Source organism: Tenrec ecaudatus, chromosome 12 (assembly GCF_050624435.1).
Source record: "Tenrec ecaudatus isolate mTenEca1 chromosome 12, mTenEca1.hap1, whole genome shotgun sequence".
Classification (NCBI taxonomy): domain Eukaryota; kingdom Metazoa; phylum Chordata; class Mammalia; order Afrosoricida; family Tenrecidae; genus Tenrec; species Tenrec ecaudatus.
Window position 1 is genome coordinate 26,590,376 of NC_134541.1, and position 21,424 is coordinate 26,611,799.

Below are 21,424 nucleotides of genomic sequence, written 5' to 3' on the forward strand. Positions count from 1 at the left end.
GAACAGGAAAACAAGTAATGGGATATTGGCCCTTTGCCTGGTTCCCTAAGTTCTGAATGAGAGAAGACAGCATTCTTCAAATATCTCCGGGCATCACATGGCAAAGAAATTAGTTCTTGTTTGTTCAGGGGGTGGGGGGTTGAAGGGAGGGGAGAGGGGAGCTGGCTCCAAGCTGCAGGAGGCAGAGTGTGACTGACCAAAAGGGATAACTTCAATTAGCTCTGACTAATTGAAGGCCAGGCTAGGGTGTGGGGGTCCCAGAGGGCCTTCCTGCCTCTGCAGACACACAGTCCAGGGCGGCAGGCGTGTGGAGACTCACAGTCCAGACAGAGGACCATACGGAAACCACGGGAAGGGCCTGGGTGAGAAAGCAGGCTGCCAGAGGCAGGATGACAACAGGGAGGGCGGAAAAAGGACGGCCCTCCCTGGAGCACACAGAGCCCCATTTCCATTTGGTAGGAAATCTCCCTGCCCCCCACCTCTGCTGACTGCCATCTGCTCACCCAGTCAGGCCCAGCCCCCGTCAGCCAGCTTCAGTTATCACGGCCAAGTTTGTCTCAGCCGTACTTACCTTTCACTACTGGGTTATCTATGTGGGTTTTGTTTTTTTTAATCACTTTGTTGGGGGCTCTTCCAGCTCTTATCATCATCCATCCATCTATCCATCGTGTCAAGCACCTTTGTACATATGTTGCCAGCATCGTTTTCAGAACATTTTCTTTCTACCTGAGCCCTTGATAGCAGCTCATTTGTCCCCCCTCCCCTCCCCTTATCTATGTATTTTTAATGGACTTTATTTTTCAAATGTTTTAGATTTACAAAAAATTTTCACTTTCACCAAATGTATTTTTTCTGTATTGGGATCCTACCCAGGATCCCACATGGCACTAAGTCGCCATATCTCTTTAAGCCCTGCTTGTGGGGCTTTCTCAGACGGCCCTGTGCCTGTGACTGCTGAGAGGTGTCAGGTGTTTGGTAGGAGGCAGCTCGACTAGAACTTGTCCAGTGGTTTTCTCAGGAAAAGACTGGGCTTAGAGCAGTGGTTCTCAACCTTCCTAATGCCACGACCCTTTCATACAGTGCCTCATGATGTGATGACCACCACTACCCCCCCCAATCATAACATCATTTTCATTACTACTTCATCACTGTCATTCGCTACTGTGATGAATCGGGAGACCCCTGGGAGACCTGCTGGCTTAGAGGCTGTTGTCATTGGTGGGGAAATCACAGAGGCAAAGGGCCATTCTTAGGAGGTCACATCAAGGGTACATACTACCAACATGATGTATTTACTTATTACCTGTTTTATTGTGAATTAGGTGGAAGTGTACAGAGCCAATTCCACTGATACTCCTCCATCGTAATTCCCTCGATGATTCATGCCTGCTGGTGTTGACCTTGACACAGCCGCCTGAGGAAGTGTGTGTCAGGTTCACCCACTGTAACGAGACCTTTCTATACTGCACCCTTCGGGAGGAAGTCACGATGGAGGAGTGAGTCATGCTTCCGCTCCTTGAGGACAGAGTAGCTATGGAAACCATTTAGAGTTCTTGCATGGGAGATGTGTCTCTTCTCGCTAATTTATTAATGCATTCAATAATTTACTCAAGTCAGTAGGGACTCATGGTTATTTTACACTTGGGGCAGAGCCCAATTCTTCTAGGGACAAAGATGAGGCCTTCGACTCCTGTGAAGAGTGGCGGTCTCCAGGCCCCCGGGGCAGGGCCACTCTGTCCTCCAGGGTGGCTTAGCCTCAGCACTGACAGCATGCCCCTGGTGGCAGTGAGCCGAGAGAGTGACAACCCAACACTAGCTGATTCTGTTGCTCAATGTGTTCTCGTTGCTTCCTGGGCCTTTGGGCACACTCCCAGCAATGTTTGTCTGTTTGTTGAGCACATGTTACTTTCTGATCCACAAACTACTCCAAGTTCATCCTGAGTATTTCCTGAAGCCTTCCTGGACAGGGAACCCGGCATTGTTTGCTTGGGCACCGGTATTAGCAACCGAGATCTGGGCCCTAAACGTACTCCTTGTTACTAGAAAGTCACTTGCTTAAGGCCCCCTCAGCTGATGGAACAAAAAGCACACATGTTCACTCTATACACAAATCCACAAACATTTCTATATGTAACAATCTGTATCTCTATTCAGCTAAACATGGGTTCAAGCTGATGCCTCTCACACGAATCTGTCATCCTATGAATCATTCTAGTTTCCTACCCCAATTTATCTGTGAATTTATACTCCAAAAGTGAGCAATCCGGTTCCCACCATCTGTCATACATTTGTTTAACTGATCCATTCTGGAACGTATAGACAGCGTATCAGGATTGCTAACTTGCATGCACGGTGGACACAATTTTATCAACCAGAGCACGATGTTTATGTGGCTTCTCTTCTGTCCATACTCTCACAGACCCGACTCGTTCTCAAAGTGACTCAGGCCGGCATCCCTCTCTTTCCTCACTGTCCGTGAGATGCTTCGTGCATTTGTACTACAGAGAGATTCTCCTGTTAGACCTCATTCATTCCTGACATTCTCCAGCCCAACCTCCTAAGAGATTTATTTATTTTCCAAAGTCACATTCATTAAGGTTAGCCTTTTGTGCTATATCGTGCTACGGGTTTTGACCATGCATAATGTCTTGTGTCCACCATGACAGTGGACAGAAACGAGTTACATTCCCCAAAGTCCCTGGAATGCTACCGATTCATCCCAAACCCTGCCTGAACCCCCAGATCCTAGAAGCCACTGGTCGTTCTCTCTAGTTTGGCCTCTTCCAGAATGTCGAAGCAGAGGCAGCCTTTCCAGGTCAGCTTCTTCCACTCAACAGTGTTCATTTACACTTCCTCCATGCCTGTTGGGGGCCCGTTCCTTTTAATTGCTGAAGAATACGCAATTATTTGGAGGTACCACAGTCTGTCTCTCCACTCCACTTTCCATGTGAACTTTGAAATCAGTTGATCGGTAGTCACAGAGCAGCTTGCTAGGATTTGATTGGCAGTCACTGAGTCTACGAACAAGGCGGGAAGAAGTGCCATCATAACAAAATTGGGTTTTTAATGCGTGAACATGGGAAGCTTCATTTAATAAGATTTTCTGTGATTTCTTAGCACTTTATAAGTGTCTTCAAATGGATCTGTACGTATTTTATAAGATTTCTGCTGCACTTACGTATTTACACTTTTGTGCGATCATAGATGATGTTGTATTTTTAATTTAGAAAGCCAATTGTTTGTTGCTGGTTTAGAGAAAAACAATCGACTTTTGAAATGTGAACTTTGTCTCCTGAGAGCTTGCGGTACCATTTAGTAGTTCCAGGAGCTTTTCCGGTCAATTTTGAGGGTTTTTTTATATAGACATTCGTGTTATTTGCAAACAAAGGCACTTTTCCTCCTTTTTACTCAATCTGTGTGGCTTTTATTTTCTGAATGTACTACCTAGGCTGTGCAGTACGACGCTGGACAGGAATGATGGCCCCGATTACTTTAAAGCACATCCTTGAGATCGTGTCATTGTGTCTGTCAATATTCTCATTGTAGCTTCTAATGCAAACACGCTTCTCTAAAAACAGAACCACAATATCGTTAGCACCTCTGAACAAGTTAAGAATGTTCTTGAGATCAAAGAGAGAGAAGGGGTGTTTCTAAACCCTTCCTCTCATCCCCGAGCACCCCAGCCTTTTCACACGACATCAGGACCCAGGTTCTCCGGATGTGCACTTACCACGATCTCGCCTTGCTCCACATTGTGGATCTTCATGTAGGCCCCCACACAAGCCTCCTTGACAAGCCGACCAGTTGTGGGATCAATCACCGGACATTGAACCGGATGATCATTCTTACATCTGCAATGTGACAGCTTGTTAGAGAGCACTCATCTGTAACACAGTCAGCCCCCACTCTTGCACCCTTCGACCTTGCTATAATTGCTTATTAGTTCCAGGTAATGCCTCCCACAGTCTTGCCCTCTTTAGGGAATGTGCACCTCCCCACAAAATGAGGAAGTTCAAAATCAAGCCCTGGAAGAGCCTGCCTGTGGTAGGAACTGGAGAGGTTAAATAGGGAGCAAACTCCAGAAGGTGGAGCTCTGGCCCCTTTAAATATGAGGATGGCTGACAGGTCCCATGCCGGTCCTGATGAGTGAGAAGCCGGGCTAGCAGAATTAAGCTCAGCAAGAAAAGAGAATTTCAAATACAAATGGAACAGATGTGGGGTTTTTTTTCTTTTTTTTCTGGCCAAAGACTGGGTTTGTGCCTTCAGGTACCCAGCAGACGCTGGGGCTCTTGTCAGGAAGACAGAGAGGAGGAGGAGGAAGTCATACATTCATTTTTACAAACAGCCTTCCTTCCTGCCCTTTCGTTCCTGTCGAAGGTATTCTCTGGTGCCTTCTCTGCTCTCTATCCCGGTATAAGGAAGGGATCTACTATTGGGAGCAGGGTTGGGTCCAGGATTATCTATTGGCTGAGCATGCTGCTGGACTCGCTCATAGATGACGGTCACCTTAATTCCCACCCCATCGGATGCGGGCCTTTATTTTCCACTTCTGGGTCTAAGCGCTCTCTCCTCCTGCATTGAGCCCCACAGACACACTGGGCACCAGGCCTGTGCTCACTCCAGCTCAGAATAACTGCAATTGCGTCGTCAAGGCCTGGATTCCTTAGAAATAATACCCCGGCGGGGGAAACAGACAACTCGGACGACCTGAGATGCTCATTATGAGGCGGGTGTCACTGGCCAGAGAGCACTAGCACTACATGGGGATGGAGACAGTGATGCTAGTATTAGGATCGTTAGGATAGTTCCACTTCAAATTTCATAGGATGGGGTCGGGCTGCTTTGGCCACAACACTGAGCTGTCCCTAGACTGGTCCCCGTGGGTGTCCTTTCTGGCTCCCTGGCCTCTCCAGGAAGGGCAAAAGAGCAGCCTTTTATGTGCACCTGCTCCGGGCCAGTCATGGCAGTCATACCAAGCAACACGACCGAGCACTGACGTGCTGCTGGGCGTGACTCCTGGCTCTGCCACTTTCTACCTGTGTGACCTTGAGCAAACAATCTCTCAGCGTATCTTGGTTTTCTCTCTTGAGACATAGTGTTAATAACAGGAGCTGGCTTGGGGGATGGTCTAGGATAGGTGCGGGGCTGATTGTACAATTGCCCTGGACACGGTCGAACGATTGAATTATTCAGTTGTATGATATGTAAACGTGTGCCCCAAAAAAGGTTGAAAAAGAAATAAAGAATAGTACCTAGCTCTCACTCCAAATCAGCAGCTACTCCTACAAGAATGATAATAATAATAATTAGAAGAAGAAGAAGCAGTAGCAGCAGTAGCAGCAGCTGCAGCAACAAACCTTCCTGGAAATCCAACTCAAGATGGGGGAGGGGGCCTATCTGTCTCAGAGAAGGCGATCACATTACTGTTGGTGGGTAAATCAGAAGGAGCAACTTCCCACTGGGAAAAAGTGCTTGACAAGACTTACAGAGAACCTAAGGGGAGAAGATACCTGGTATGACACTCCTCATTGGATACTTTTAACCTAGTTTCTATCCAGCCCTGGGTGACCTAGGCCATACGCGATACATGACTGGGACTTTAGACGCTGTCCTTTCAAGCCACTCAGCATCACTTCATAGACCACACCAGAAGGATTCGATGTGGAGCTGGGCTTTACCTCAAAAGCACCTGTAGCATATTTATGGAACTGACACACACTCTTGGACTTAAGGCTCAAATTCCCTTGTGTAAGTAGAAGCAGGTGACTGCACTCCCAAGGTTAAAGGATGGGCAGCCATTGGGTTTTGGTTCAAATCCCATGCTTTGAGGGTGTCAAATGCATACTTGCTTGGGACCACCATATCTTTATTATTTTAATGCCTCCTTGTTTTCTTATGATTTTCTTATGCTTACATTAATCTAGTAGGTATAATTCTGCCTTTTTGAATGAATGTTATTGGATGTTCTGCCCATCACCAACTCCTATTGTGTGTGTAAATAGTCACTTAAGAGTTTAATCTATATAAGTCAACAATTCATGTATTGCAGTCTGAAGCTGACCTATACTTGTGTAATTCCCTTTTCTCAACCATGTTTTAAATTCAATACCATTGGCTAAATTAATGATGCTATTGATAGAATTATTTTATGCTCCAGAAGGATGATTTAAAATGGTCTCTATCATAAAGTAGTAATGATGTATCTAAAATGAACCAGACACATATATAAACCATAGATATATAAATGGATTTGGGGCTGACATTTAATTATAGTCCAAATCTAAGAACAGCTCATTGCTATGATATGGCCCTGCTTAATGCTCACCCTCATGAAGAGATCACTGAAGCCATAAGGGTGTTATAGCTATCAGAAAGAATAGTGTCTGATATGATATGCATATTAATTATAAAAGAGATGAGCAAAAAAAGGAAAGAAAGAATACATAGTGTCTGGGGTCTTGAAAGGTTTGTCTTCAAACAAGCAGTAAGTGAGGCATCACTGTGTCCAAATAAAATTACACTTGCTTATGTGATATAAGGATTATAAGTAATAAACCCAAATCCAAAAGAAGGAATGTTATCAAAGCTTAAATTCTGGGCACCTGGTTTGCAGAAGGCTATGGATGACAGTGGAAGCCCACAATCCATGTGCAGGACCCTCATACGAATCAAGTCCCCAGTAAATCCCCTCTGCCCATACTCAAGGGTGTGAATGTCTTTGCTGCCAGACAGAGAGCATTGTATAGTCGATTGAGGCAGTTACGTTAAAATGCAATACCTTATCAGTTTAAAGCTAAGTTTTTAATATGTCCTGCCTTCCCATTGATAGAGGTTTTTTCTATTTTAATATTTTGTCTAGTTGTTTGTTTGTTTTGTATGATTTCATGTGATTGTGTTTTGTTTTGCCTGGCTTTCTTGAAATCCAGGAGAGGGGGATCTACAGAGACAGGAAGCAGAGAGGGAGACAGCAAAGGATGATGGAGAAAACGGGGAGCTAACAGTGAGCATGAGAAGAAAGTTTTCTGAAATCAATTGTGGTGACGACTGCAAAACTCTTTCTAATATGACGAATTCAGTTGTGTGATCTGTGACGCGTATGCCAATAAAGCTATTTTTAAAAAATAGTATCTATCTCGCAGGATTCTTGTGAGGGTTAAGCTAGATCATTCTGTATGCACCAGGCACAGAGGAGTATTCGACATGTACAGCAGTGCTCACCACTGTCCTGCCTAATGGCCAGCTTGAAGCAGCCATGAGACGTAAGAGGCTCGTTCCTTGCAGGTTAGGAAACTAAGGCTGAGAGAAGTCAAACCCAAGGGCAGAGAACGAAAGTAAGGTGCCAGGTCAAGGTCTGAATGTGAGTGGAGTGACCCCAAAGCCGAGGCTCTTAGCTTCTGGGCTCTTACGGCCTCTCTTTGATGGGTAGAATTTTCTGAAGAAGCTCCGAGTCCGAGGGGCCAGTGATAAATACAGACGGTGTTTCAGAGCTGGAAGATCCATCTAGTTCTATCTTCCCAAATGGGATGCTCAGACCCTAGCAAAGGAAGCATCTGGCTCTGTGAGTTTGTGAGGTCCCAAGTGGTAAACCTACGTCCTCTCTAGGCTGCCTTATGCCCACACCCCATCCTTTGAGGCTGACCTGGGTCATCCCTCTGCCCCCTGAAATTCTGACCTTTAAGTCACAGTCCCCTTCCCAGGCAGAATCAGCACCACTTATCTGCCAAGAGCTGAGCTTACATGATTTTTGAGCCAAAGGTCTTTGGAAGATCAGTCATTGAAGTTGCATTCATCCCGATATTGGTTCCCTGTTTCTGCTGGGCTTTCTGGAGATGCAGAAGCTTCAAAGCACTGAAGTCCTGCACAGGATAGGATTTGATCTGAAATTCCTTAAATCTCTCCATGGGAGAGGGTTCTGTTAGGAGAAGCACAGGAAAACGCCTTCGTGAGTTAGTGCATATGTCAGGTGGGGTCGGGGGGGTGGAGACAAATTACAGTTGTCAGGCCTGGCTAGTCTGGGGAGGGAACAAAGAAAAATGAACAAGAAAAGGCTCCGGCCTCCGTGCACTGTCCTGTGGCAGCAGGCCCTGTGCTAGAGTGTTTACATTCATGGCATCCAGACATACGTGAGTAGCCCAGTTAAGAGATTAGACGAGAGTTCAAGTGAAGTAGGAAAGGGGTGAAGCTTGAATTTGAACTCATGTCTATTCGATTTGACGCGCCTGTCTTTCCACCAATAGTTTATGTCAATCTGGACTTTCAAACTAGAATGGGGGGACAGCAACAAAAGGTAGTAAGGGGAGCCAGTCGTAGAACATTGAAAAAGTCACCAAGTCTCTTGGAACCTTCCTAGAACTGCTGTGAGAACTACAGTGGCAGGTCCTTTAGGAGAGCTATTAAGATCTCCAAAGGAACACTAGAAATGAGAAAGAGGAAACTACTGGAAAACACGATTCCAGGAATGAAAGCATCTAAGAAGCCAGAAATAGAAGTATAAATTGTATATGTACAGCAAGCAAATGCACAGACACAAAGGTTTATTCCTGGTTACCAGGAACAGTGGGGCAGAGAGCGTGAGCGCTATTGCTGAAGGGTACTGAGTTTCTATTCGGGTGGTGGAGAACTTTTGGAAATGGCCAGTGGTAGTGGTAGAACAACATGGTGAATGTCAGCAATGTCACTGGAGTTACACTAAAAGGAGTTAACATGGCACGCTTTGTTATATGTATTTTATCATGTTTAAAAACAAGAGTATATAGAGTAGGATTCCATTGATATGAAACCCTTGGAAAAAATGAATCTAACTTATAATATTAGAAAGAAGATCAGTGTTGCCTGCAGACATGGGGAAGAAGGGGATGGAGTGGGAAGAGGCATAGGAGAACCTTCTAGGTTGATGAAAATATTACCTAACTTAATTGTACTGGTGGTTACATAGAGCATAGATTTGCCCAAACTCGTCAGACTATGCAGTTAAAATGTGTATGCTAAATTTTATGAAATCATACTTCGATATTGATTTTTAAAATAGCTCTCTATTCAATTCAATGATTAGCTGTTGAGTACCCACTCAACGATGCCATGCCTGGTACTAGAAACTGGGACTACAAAGCCCTTAGAGAGGTAGCCAACAAATATAAAGAAATGCTCACGATTATTAGCCACCAGAACGTTTCAAGTTCAAAACACGAGATCTCATCTCACCTCAGCACGAATAGCAAAGTTAAAAGCAGAAAGCAACAAATGCTGAAGAGAGTGGGGGAGAGACCAGGACCCTCATCCACTACCTGGATTGTAAAATGGCGCAATCAAGGTGGAAGATGGTCTGGTGCATCCTTAAAAGCTAAAAATAAAAAAAATGTCTTCCCTGGCTGTTTAAATATTGATGGTGGTCTTTTCTTGCTTGCTTGTTATTTGTAACTTTATCTTCATATTATTATGATGTGATTTTATTTTGCTTTTTGTTGTTTCTGTTAGTGAAGCGCAGGAGGAGTGGATGCACAGAGATAAGAACTGATGCAATGGTTGATGGGGGACGTGGTGGGCGGGACAGGGAGTGGGAGGGGATTTGGGGAGCAAACAATGAATGCAGGAGGTGGGAGGGAGCACTAGAACTGATTGTGATTATGTATCTACAACTCATTTTAAAAGCAGTTTAACCATGGAAGTGTGTGATATGTTAATACTGTATCAAGAAAACCAGGAGGCAAAGAAGAAAAAGAAAGAAAGAAAGAAAGAAAGAAAGAAAGAAAGAAAGAAAGAAAGAAACCAAACTTGGCCAATGGTTCCCACGGGCGAAGGTGAAAGAGTGGTTGCGTGGGGTGTTGAGTTTCTGTCATGGCAGCAGAACAAATTGGAAAAGGCTGCCAATCATGGTTGTACAACACAAAGAGTATCATCAAAGGCACTGAGTGATACAAGTAGAAACTGTGGAACTGGAGAATGTTGTGGTGTGTATATTTTTGCCACAATTGGGGAAAAAATTAATTACATGAATAACAATGACCACAAGGAGGAAGAAAATATTCTAGAGTTGAATTGAATGTGATGACAATTGTCGACCTTCCTTGATATGATTGAATTATTGAATTGTATGACCTTTGGATGAAGTGGTAATAAAACCGGTAAAAAAAAAGTGGAAAATAGAACTACTATGTGATACAGCAATCCCTCTGTTTGGTAGATGGTCTAGAGCAGTGGATCTCAACCTTCCTAATGCCTTCACCCTTGCATACAGTTCCTCATGCTGTGGTGACCCCAACCATGACAGTATTTTAGATGCTACTCCATCACTCTAATTTTGTTACTGTTATGAATCGGGCAGCCCCTGTGAAAGAGTCACTTGATCCCCCAAAGGGGTCACGACCCACAGGTTGAGAACCACGGGTCTAGAGAACTAAGCGCCATGACATAGATAGATATACTCATCCCCATTTTTGTGGCAGTACCGCTTACAAGAGCAAACACATGGGAACAACCTAAACATGCCCATCCGTGGGAGAATGGATAAACAGCACATGAAGAAATCACATGCAAGGTTGAAGAGTGACGATGAATCCACGGAACTCCTCCTGACAAGGATGAGCCTGGAGGACATGACAAAACACCAACTACTGCATGAGCCGAAAAGGGTTCCACACTAAAAGAAACGACCTTTGATGGGTAACACCGGCTTGGCAGAGGACATTTTACATGGGTGTTATCTTTCCTACAAGCATATCCATGTATGTAATGGAACATATTGGTGGCAAGATCATGACAAATTCTTGGACATAACCAAACCCTTAGAGGGAATGAGTCGCTGGGTCTGTAGGATCAGGAGGTCACCAAAGTCGATCGCGTGGCATAGTCCAGGCGGACAATGTTCGATTCTCCTACTTTGGTGAGTAGCAGCTGGGGTGTTAAACTCATGAGAAGCCATGTAAGGCAGTGGTTCTCAATCTGTGGATCGACCCCTTTGGGGGCTGAAAGACCCTTTCATAGGGGCCGCCCGATTTATAACGATAGCAAAATTACAGTCATGAAATAGCACCGAAAATAATTTTATGGTTGGCGGAGGGGCGGGGGTCACCACAACATGAGGAACCATATGAAAGGATTGAGGCATTAGGAAGGTTGGGAACTGCTGCTCTAAGGTGTGGCTGTTGGTCTCTCCCGTGGGGAGAAAGAAGAGTGATGAAAATTGAAAGGCAGTGGAAACAATTAACCCAGTGGACTAACGGACCAGCTGACCACCGCCTGAGCCAGAGGACTAGAAGGTAGCCTGCCCCACTACCAACTGCCCTGCGAGATCACAGTAGAAGGTCCTGAATAGAGTGTGTGTGGGGGGGGGAATATGAAACAAAACTCAAAATCATTAAAAAACTCAAATCGTAAATAATTTTTCATATATATATAAAAGCCAGTCCTCCTAGTGGCACCTGAGACTATAGCCTTTCAGGTTTGCAGACGAACTCATCCTCATGGCTCACTTTTCAGCCAAACAAGAGATCCGCTTCTAGAGAGCATGAACACTCGCTAGCTATGCACCCCTGAGAATGCTGGGAGGTCACAAAGGCAGCATTGGTCCCAGGCCAAATCGGAGGGTTAGGAAAGGAGGAAGAACGAATGCAGGGAACCCTGGGAGGAAGTGAGGAAAGAGACCTCTCATGGTGGGAAGTGCAGTCAGTCAATGAGAGAAAACATAATGCATGTGGATTGTTGGACATGAAACTGGTCCACTCTTGGGTGAATCTTCACCCAAATCACAAGAATTGCCCTTTCAAACTCAATTATATTATTTCATGGCCTTAGCTGTCACAGTTTTCTCTGAATGGTGTACATAATTAACATGCTCAACTGCTAAAAAAACAAAATGAAACAGGGGCTAGTGGCCCAAACCCACAGAGAAAGGCCTGGGGATCCACTTCTCAGAAAGAAACAAAAACCCAACAAAGCACGAATTTACTCGGACACCCAAGGGGAGACCGTGGGTGAGAACCGACTCGGTGCCAGCTGGAAAAAGACAACAAAACAGGGTACTGGGAAGAAAGTAGAGGGAACTTCAAAAAGTTTGTGAAATTTTCCTACTTTTTAAAAATTAAAACATCGTTTTAATGGGGGCTCTTACAACTCTTATAACAACCCATGCATGCATTGTATCAAGCATATTTGCTCATGATTCTCTTCTGGCCATTCACTTTCCATTGAGCCCCGGGTATCAGCTCCCCCACTTTCTTTTCCTTACATTCTCCAGACTTTTTTGAAACTCCCTGGTGTCATGAGAGATGGAGGATGGCGCTCTATCATGGAAGAGGAGGGAGGTTTCTATTTTTTATCTGAAATAGAGCAACATGTGCAAAGTCCCAAGACACGGAGTGAATGTCCATATTCACTCCCAAAGAACCGAGGGGAAAGGCTCGGCAGGACAAAGCTGGAGGAGCCGGCAGGAGACTCACCTCGGGGCCTTGGCTTCTAGGTTTCTACAGTTGGTAGAGGGAGATCAAACCATATTTCCTGCCAAGACCTTTGAGCCCTAGATTTCTGTGATTACCTTGGAACTGGAAACGAGATGAGACTGAATAACCCAGCCATGTGCCAGCGGCCAGGCATGGACCTGCAGCTTACCGAAGACTGGGGTCTTCAGAGGTTTGTTGTACTGGAATTCCAGATGCTGCCAGATCCACTTATAGTAGGAAAAGGATTTTCCAAGGTCTATCAGTCGCAGGATTTCACAGCTGCCCTGCCGTGTCAAGGGCATAAACAACAGGGTTAGTCCCAGCAGTTCCAGGACTCTTGGCTTTGAAGATAAGTTCTCTTTGTTACCTGTTAGACTGTTTGGTTTTACTTGCTAAGTGAAAGAGCTTTTTAAGTTCTTTGGACATGGCATCAGGAGAGACCAGCCCCTGAAGAAGGACAGCATGCTTGATCAAGGAGAATGGCACTGAAAAGGAAGACAGACTCTGGACCAGATGGACTGGCGCTGTGGTTGCAGCAACGCGCTCAGACCCAACAGTGGTGAGGACGGAGCAGGACCAGGCAGTGTTTTGTTAGGTTGTGCATCGGGTCCCTATGGATCAGAACAATAATAACAACAACAATAATGTGGTTCACAGTGGAAGCCCTAAATCCAACTTTGAGTTTCCACATACAGTCAGCCTCCATCTTTCTGACCCGTGACCTGCAGCGGATAAAGCTTTGCCAGCTCGGGTAGAGTGCTTGAAAGTAGCGATTACTCCCTTAGCCAGCCCAGGGTATGCTCTTGATGGACAGTGGGTGCTGGGATTTCAGTCACAAGTCATACCCTAACTACCTTGGCCAGAGAACCCTGAGCAATCCTGTAAGTTCTCGGCAGCAAGAGTGGCCTTTCCCACTTCCACAGGCCCTCCCACGGCGGTGGTGGACGGATCCGCTGCCACGGGTTTGTGAGCTTCCTGGGTTCTCCCTATTCGACCCAAGTGGCTGGATTTCTGTTTATCTTTGGGTGATGGCCTCCCTTGGCTGGATGAGTAGTCTTTGTCCTGTTTAAGATTTAATAACTGTGTATCTGTAAATGATATGGAAGTGTGTGGCCACTTTTCTCCCCCAGAGCAACAATGTGTATAAAATTGTTCATAAATGAGTCCATTCATATAAAACAGGCTCTTGCAAACTTTTAAATTCGATGCTCCATCAAGGACATCTCTTTTATTCTTTTGTAAAAAATGAATCATTTTATTGGGGGGCTCTTACAAATCTTTTAACAATCCACCACTCAATTGCATGAAGCACACTTGTATATATGGTGCCATTAACATTTCCTAAGCATTTTCTTTCTACTTGAGCTCTAAGGACATCTTTTCATGCCAAACAATATAGCTCTATTTAACTTTTTAAATAATTCATTCTATTGTATAGCATAATATTAAAAATAAACATTCACACACACAAAAGGAATGTCATGTCTTTTGAAACACTCCGTGGGGGACATTTTGGTGAGAGAGCAATATTTTTGTCCTATAGAATGCTCTTTCCTCACTTGACCTTGGCCACTTGGTCCCAACGGCCCACATTCCCACCCACCCCTCTCCCTGTTCCAGGCCTCTGGGGAGTGGGAGTGTGGTGGGGTGGGGAGTGCCAGCAATGCAGCACTCGTCTATAATAAAGACCTGTGGGCTCTCAAAGAGCATCTTTACTAAAGTTTTTATACAGCCTCAAATAGTTTTTTTTAACATTCTATTAGGGGCTCATACAACTCTTATCACAGTCCATACATATACATACATCAATTGTATAAAGCACATCCGTACATTCCTTGCCCTAATCACTCTCAAAGCATTTGCTCTCCACTTAAGCCCTCTGCATTAGTTTTTTTTTTTAAAGGACAAAAATGGCAACGCTTACAGCAAAAAATATATAAATAAATGGGCATTCACTTGATCAAAAGAAGTCATACATAAATAGCACATACTGTATGATTCATGTTACATGAAGTTCTGGACCAGGCAAAGTAATCCGTAGGGACAGAAATCAGGAGAGTGATCACCTTGGTGTGTGTGTGTGGGGGGGGGTGGATTTGTCTGGGAAGGAGTACAAGGGAGGCTTCTGGGTGCTAGAAATGTTTTTATCGTGATTTGGATGATAAATACAAGCATATAGGTATATAGAGATGTCAAAATCCTTCAAAGCGTAGGTTTGCGTTCTCTACCGCATAGGTTACATCTCAATAAAACATTTTGAAAGATGTATTAGAGTTTAAATTCTAAACTCTAGATTTGCAGAAGGGTATGGTGTGTAACAGGAGCCCTAGATCCATTTTTGGATCTTCAGGTCTTCACAAGGATTTTCCCTCCAGTTGAATTCTTGCTGACCACTGACCAGCAATGTACAAAGTTATAAAACAAAAAAAAGTTTACCCCAGGTAAGCCAATTGGGCGTGTTGTGATTCTCTCGGCCTGTCCCTGGTGGCCCACTCTAGACCTCTGGAACGTGCCTGGCATGCCCTTGAGGGAACTGGGGGTATCGGGGCTCCCGCTCCATGGTCATGAGTTGTACCCTGACCAAGGTTGTCAGAGGACCTGAGCCAACCTTGTAAGTTGTGCTTATCTGCAACAGTGTATGGACTCCAGCCATGGTCCCTTCCCCATTTCTGTAGTCCTGCCTGCCACGAGGATAAACGGATCTGCCACAACTCCTCACCGTGTGACAGTTGGCTTTGTGTTCCATTTCCTATTTCAGTAGCTGTGTGGCTGTGCCTCCCTGGGCGCCATGCTGCCCTCCTGCTGAGCATCTTGCTCATCTGGGTGATTCGGTTTTGCCTTTGTCCTCTCCAAGGCTTCATAAATGGGCCGCTAGGACTTATATTTAAACTTGACGTCTCTAGTTTCCCTTGCAAAGGAGCCCTGGGGGGTTATGTGTTAGGCTGCCAACTGCAAGATCAGCAGTTCGAACTCACGCAAGAAAGATGAAGCTTTATGCTCCCGGAAGGACTGACAGCTTCAGAAACCTACAGGGGCAGTTACTCTGTCCTACAAGGTCACCCTGAGACGGACTTGACTCCATGACAGTGAAAGGTGTCGTTTGGTTTTAGTGTTGCCTCTGTAACAAAGATCAATGTTTCGTTATTTCTAGTTTGTTAGTGTTATATACGCACATGGCTGATTTTGTCTGGCCAACACAGATTCTACATAAAAACAAAAACAAAAAACCACCACCTTCCTAGACTCTACTGCAGCGGATAGCAGAGACCCAGTTCTGTCCAGTGAGGTTAATTGGGAAAATGCTGCCTAAAACACCCAGAGAAGCCATTACTCCCCTCTCTCTTCCCTCTGCCCCAAGCTCAGCCATGACAGTTGGAGGGACAACAACCAAACTGCAACCACCAGAGTGAAGCCATAGGCTATGGTGATCAGGAAGAAGCGAGAAGGCGCCGGGTCCTTGACGATTTCCCAAAACGTCTTTCACGGCCCTGGGCTGCTCAATCCGACTCTGGGCTTCCTGAGAAAAGAAGTCTCTGGTTTTCCACAGCTTGCAGGGCAGAGCAGTTCTCACGAACGTTCTCCTACATACCTCCACGTGCTGACAGTACACAGATACCAAGCTCTCCTCCCAGGCATCTGGCAAGATTGTACTTTCCCACCTTTAAATTCAACACGGCCTTCTAACTTGCTTTAGCCAATGACATATCAGCAAAGTGACTTGCAACACTGGACAAAGCTTTCAAAGCCAGCATTAGATTTTCCACTTCCCGCGCTCTCCTCTCCCCCTCTGATCATGGAAGCGTGGGCCGAGGCCGTGTCTAGTGGCCGTGGTCCCAGTGACCATCAGGAGCAAGGCCCCTCTGCTCACATGCTATGATCAAACCGTGTGAGATTTGAGAATTGTTTATCATTGCAGCAGCATCTAGTTTTATGCAACCATATATCCATGTCTGAGTATCTCTTTGGGAGGCGTTCCTAGAGGTAGGCAGGCTTGAACTTCCGATACACTTGCCAAACTGCCCTCCAGAAATGTCCGTGTACATGCTGCAAGCAGGTATGACAGCGCCTGTCACACTTGGACTTCCTTGCCGACACTGGGCTTCACAGTCCTTTCTTTCTTTGCTAATGTGATGAGCAAGAAAGAGAAATTATTTTTCCTTTTGACTTCCGGCTTTTATAAACTCGTCCATCATTGTGAGGGGCAGCGCTGAGAGACACATTATCGAGGGGCCGCGCTCACAGCACACACTGCTGAAGAGGAAAGAGAAGGACATTGTGCTAGGGGCGCTACACAGCACGCACCCAGCAACATTCCCTCATGAAACAGGAACTACCGCAGACAAGAACAGTTCCCTCTTGGAAAGTCTCTCTAATTACCGCTGGATCTGGGGAGAAAACAGCTGAACCGTGTGCCCGCAGATGATAAACTGTTCAAAATGCACTGATTTATGGACATTAATGATTTCTATTTGTGATGTCAGTGGGTATCTTGTTTACCGATTTGGGGGGGCCATGAGTAAGGAAGGCCAGCGAATAACTAATTAGGGTGTTGGAGAAGAACACTGACAGGATGGTGACCTGCCGGAAGAATAAATAAACCTGTCTTAGAGAACGTCCAGCCAGAATGCTCCTTAGAAGCAATGATGGAGAGGCTCAGCTCGCATGCTTTGGAAGTAGCAGCGTCAGGGAAAAAGAAAACCCTCGATGAGATAATTGACAGCGAGACTGAAACAATGAGCCCAAATGTGACAACAATTAGGAGGATGGCTGAGGCCTGGGAAAAGCTTCCTTCTGTTGTCACTAACAGTATGAGCTGAAATGAAGACACCTGGAGACAGCGACAAAAGATCCCCCAAGCAACCCTGGTGGTGAGTGGTTCGAACCCAACCAACCTGTGCAACAGGAAGATGGGCTCTCCGTTTCCATGAAAATTCACAGCCTTGAAAACCCTTTGGGGCAGTTCTCTTTTGTCCTATAGAATCGCTGGGAGTCAGAATAGACTCCAAGATGCTGTGTCTTTGCAAAGGGAGCCTCATCGCCCTCTAGTGTTCACATGCGTACACTGCAGGCATCAGGACCACTGGCCTGACTAGCAGAGGGGGATCTCCAATGGTTGGACCAGGGGGACAATAAAAATCAGGGGCTAGAAGAGGAGCTACAGCAAGTGCTCTTGCGCTCCAGCCAGAGGGGCTGCACCAGGATGCAACCTGGTGTTGCCCGACCTCCTGAAATTTCAAGACAAGCCAGAAATTGGAAGTTGTACGTAAAATCTTTACATTAACTCTTCAATCGGGGATAAACCACATCTATCTGCATTCTCACTGAAGCTCATGACTAGCTGCTGCTCTGTGGCATCTGTGTTGGTTGTTGGGTTTTGTTTTTTTTGAGGGGGGGTTGGTTGTCATCCCCACCCCCTCTCCCTCCAAGGAAGTCTGAGGAGTACTTCTACAGTCCATTCATCAGGGACCCTTCTTCAAACGCAGATTTCAGAGTTAAGGATCAATCAGGATCTCCGAGATGAATCAGGAATCTGCCTTTTGAAGAAGCACCTTCAGAGGTTTGTAGACCTGCTAGCTTGATTAGGAGTTTTCCCATCATTGAGTCCAGTGCTTGTCACAGCGGCTACTGGGCCCTCCCCACCACCTCCCCCACCCCTCAGAGTTTTGGATTTAACAGGGCATGATGGGCCTGCAAATCTGCACTTGAAATGAATTGCTAGGAGATACTGATGGAGAGAGCTTCATAATGGGGTCACATCACTTTCACATCTTAAAGGTTATACTTTTTTCCCCCCAAGTGATCTGGCATCAATGAGTCAGGAGCCAAATGCACACTTTAATCGGCATGTTGTGTAGGTAAATAAAAACATGCATGAGCCCTGGGGGAGGTACTCCTCTGCCTTCTTTCTAATATCATCGCTTATGTTTACAGTAACACTCTAAAGCAAGCAGATCAAAACATATCATTTGTGTTTTATTTAGTGTTACAGAAGCTAAATTCAAAAACATTAAAACAAGGTTTACTTTAAGAAATTATCCTATATGCATATCCAAAACTCAAAATCCACGTCCATCAAAATAATTTATCACTATCCTATAGGTCAGAGTAGAACTGTCTCTTTGGGTTTCTGAGACACTGAATCTTTATGAGAGCAGAAAGCCTCATCTTTCTCCCAAAGAGAAACTGGTGGGTTCAAACCACTGACCTTGTGGCTCAAGGGTGTGATTTTGATTGTGATTTAATGGTCTGATTCCAGAAAAAGCAATGGGCTCAAAGTCAGTCAGTTCACTGAGACTTATAAAAAGACCATCTTGGGAGTATGACACCATTGGTAATCTTCAGCATGATTGGTTGAATCCTACCCTCTCCTTTAACTGGTCAAGACGTGGTACCAGATCACCTTTTATTGATAACTGATCAAGAGGTGATCTCAAACCCTCCACCCCACTTCAGTTATGGCTTTCAAAACCCAAATTTACTAAGCTGGGATTCAAAAGGGAAAGATAAGATTGGTAACTCTGGGTGAAAAGAGAGCTGCTGGTAAAACGCATCAGGGCCAGGAGTTTCTTTCCAGTGCATATTTGGTTTCGTGGTCAAGAAACATTTTACATGAAAATAAAATGTCTGTTATTACTTATTCATGTTGATGATAGCTAGTCCGGCCTCAGGCCATCATCGCAGGCTCAGCCTCCTGTTTCACCCCCTCCCAGCCAGACCTCTCACCTTGCAGACGAACACGATGGTGGCAGACTCTATAAAGTCTTTTGAGATCAGCTGACCACAGGAGAACTTCTCCACCTTCCCGAAGCCAACCAGCCGCCAGAGCTTCTCTTCAGGCCAGGACTTAAATAGGTCCATCTTCCTGCGGGGGGGGGGGGGGGGGCGGGGAATGGGGGGGGGCTGCTGCAGTTCCTCACCCTATGTTACTGTCACTTGGCTCCTCTGCCTCTTTTGTCCTTGAAACTGTCAGGGCTGGAAGATCTCACACACTTTCCCCCATGGCCTAGACCGTCCTCGCGTTCTTATCCCGCCTTTGCTCCCTCTGTCTACCCTTTCCCTCCAGGCTCTCCCCTCTCTTTGCTGCTCCTCAAGCACACTGGGCAAGATCCAGCCTCTCTGCTCTTCTCTCCCCTGCCCCATCCCAGCCCTCCCTGGACCTGGTGGCTCTCTGACTACTCTCATTCCAAGGGAGGGCCTGGCAGTTCCCTCTTCTGCTTCCACTTCTGCTGTGTTCCATCCTCCAACTCACAGCCCTGGGCTTGCCTTTGGTTTGGGGAGTTCATTCCAGAGCCTGCCTCCCCTGGCCTATTGGCTTCACGTCCCCACCTCTAAGCCCCGAGGCTGGGGGACCTACACTCCTCCTTTGACCTGTTGGTCCCTGTCAGCTCAAGGCCCACTCCGTGCTGGCCATGCCCCTTCCTCTGGCCTCGTGCACCTCCAGTGATGGGTTTGCCTTCCCTCTCCAAACTCAGGGGTGTCAGGCCATACCATGGGCACTGAGTTCTGTTCAGGGGCCCAGGGGGACCACCATGTCCAGAGGAGAAGAGTCTGGGACCACAGGAAGGATAACTCAGAAGAGGTGCCCACTGGGTATGAAGCTTCAAACCGGTTCATTCTGGTTCTCACTGAGAATACCCCTTTTCCACTGAATTGAAATAAATGCACATGTAACAGGACTCTCATGTGCACACAGCATCACTTTGGGAATCTTATTAAACTGTAGATTCAGTACTGTGCATATAGGGCAGAAAGGCCATTTCTCAGAGGTGGGTCGCACCAGCATGACCCCGTTCAAAGTCCTGTGGGCCACACCTTCCCCCAATCGTCTCACTCATGATGACTGTGACCTTGGAAGACAGGTATTGTTACCCCAACTTTCAGAGCAGGAGACTGAGGCTTGGAGAAATGAAGTGCCATCTCAGCTCACATCGTCTGTAAGCCTGGGGGACTGGACCTAAGTCTATTTTCCACTGAATGAAAAACATGAACTACTCCTCCCATTGGATGAACTCTCCTCCCCACCCCCCACCCCCAATCTCCTTGATGGCACCTTCTGTCTCAGAGCTAGCCCACAGGGACCAGAGACCGCTGCCTGCCGCCCAGCTCGCCCCTCGCAGCTCAGGTCTCAATGCCAGCACAGACACTTCACTTGACTTTCATTCTCCTCCAGAGTAACTCAGAATAATTCAAAGAGATTTCACTTCCCTACCCTTCCTTACATGGCTTTTCATGTAAAGAAAGTACGCTGAGCCTGCGTACACACACACACACACACACACACACACACACACACACACACACCTGCTCTACCTGAATTCTGCTCTTCGGTTCATTACATACGGCACCTAGTTAAAGTGCTATGCTCTCACGACAGCGGTTGCGATTGTCTATGTCCTGTCAATCATTTCTTCACTATTTATGTGTTGAGCACGTCCACGGTCTGGCACTGTGGGGACAGGGGGACTACAGTGGTGAAGAAGGCAGGCTGCCACTTTATTGCTTATTAGCTGACGGGCCAGGAGTACAGAAATGACTGTATCATCAGGAATACAGTTTGCTGAAGAACATGATTATCTACAAAGGGGCTTCAAAAATTCACGGAAAAGTTCCATTATCTTCTAATTCCATATGTTTACCAAAAGGTATATACATACAGCTTGGGTAGGACTCTAAAGAAAACACAGGATGCTCTGGAAGCATGTGATTGACAGCGCTCTGTGCTGGGGTGGGCCTGGTTGGTAAGGTGGGGTGGGATGCCGAGGGCTCAGGGGCTTCTGAATCAGACATTTCGGGCACAGGTCCTGTTGTCACCCCACCTGAGCCAGGTGTCTTCCAACTATGCACTGGGGGAACAAGTAAAAGCTCCTCCCATGGTTGAAGGCGACATTAGATGAGACATATCTTACCAAGTGCTTAGCGCCCTGCCCGGCCCAGTGAGTGTTCAATAAAGGGTAGCTCTTCTGTGGCGCTCACAAGGACGGGCTATTTGG

General features: G+C 46.1%; 1 protein-coding gene across 1 annotated transcript in view; it reads right to left on the reverse strand.

Moving 5' to 3' along the window:
• CNBD2 (cyclic nucleotide binding domain containing 2) overlaps window positions 1-21,424 on the reverse strand; it is a 49,026-nt gene that overhangs the window by 9,984 nt on the left and 17,618 nt on the right. Inside the window, exons 7-10 of the mRNA XM_075527939.1 lie at window positions 19,158-19,296; window positions 12,604-12,718; window positions 7,738-7,912; window positions 3,731-3,851 (exon numbers count right to left, since the gene is read on the reverse strand). Of these exons, the coding sequence (XP_075384054.1) occupies window positions 3,731-3,851; window positions 7,738-7,912; window positions 12,604-12,718; window positions 19,158-19,296 (550 nt within the window). The remainder of the gene's footprint in view (window positions 1-3,730; window positions 3,852-7,737; window positions 7,913-12,603; window positions 12,719-19,157; window positions 19,297-21,424) is intronic.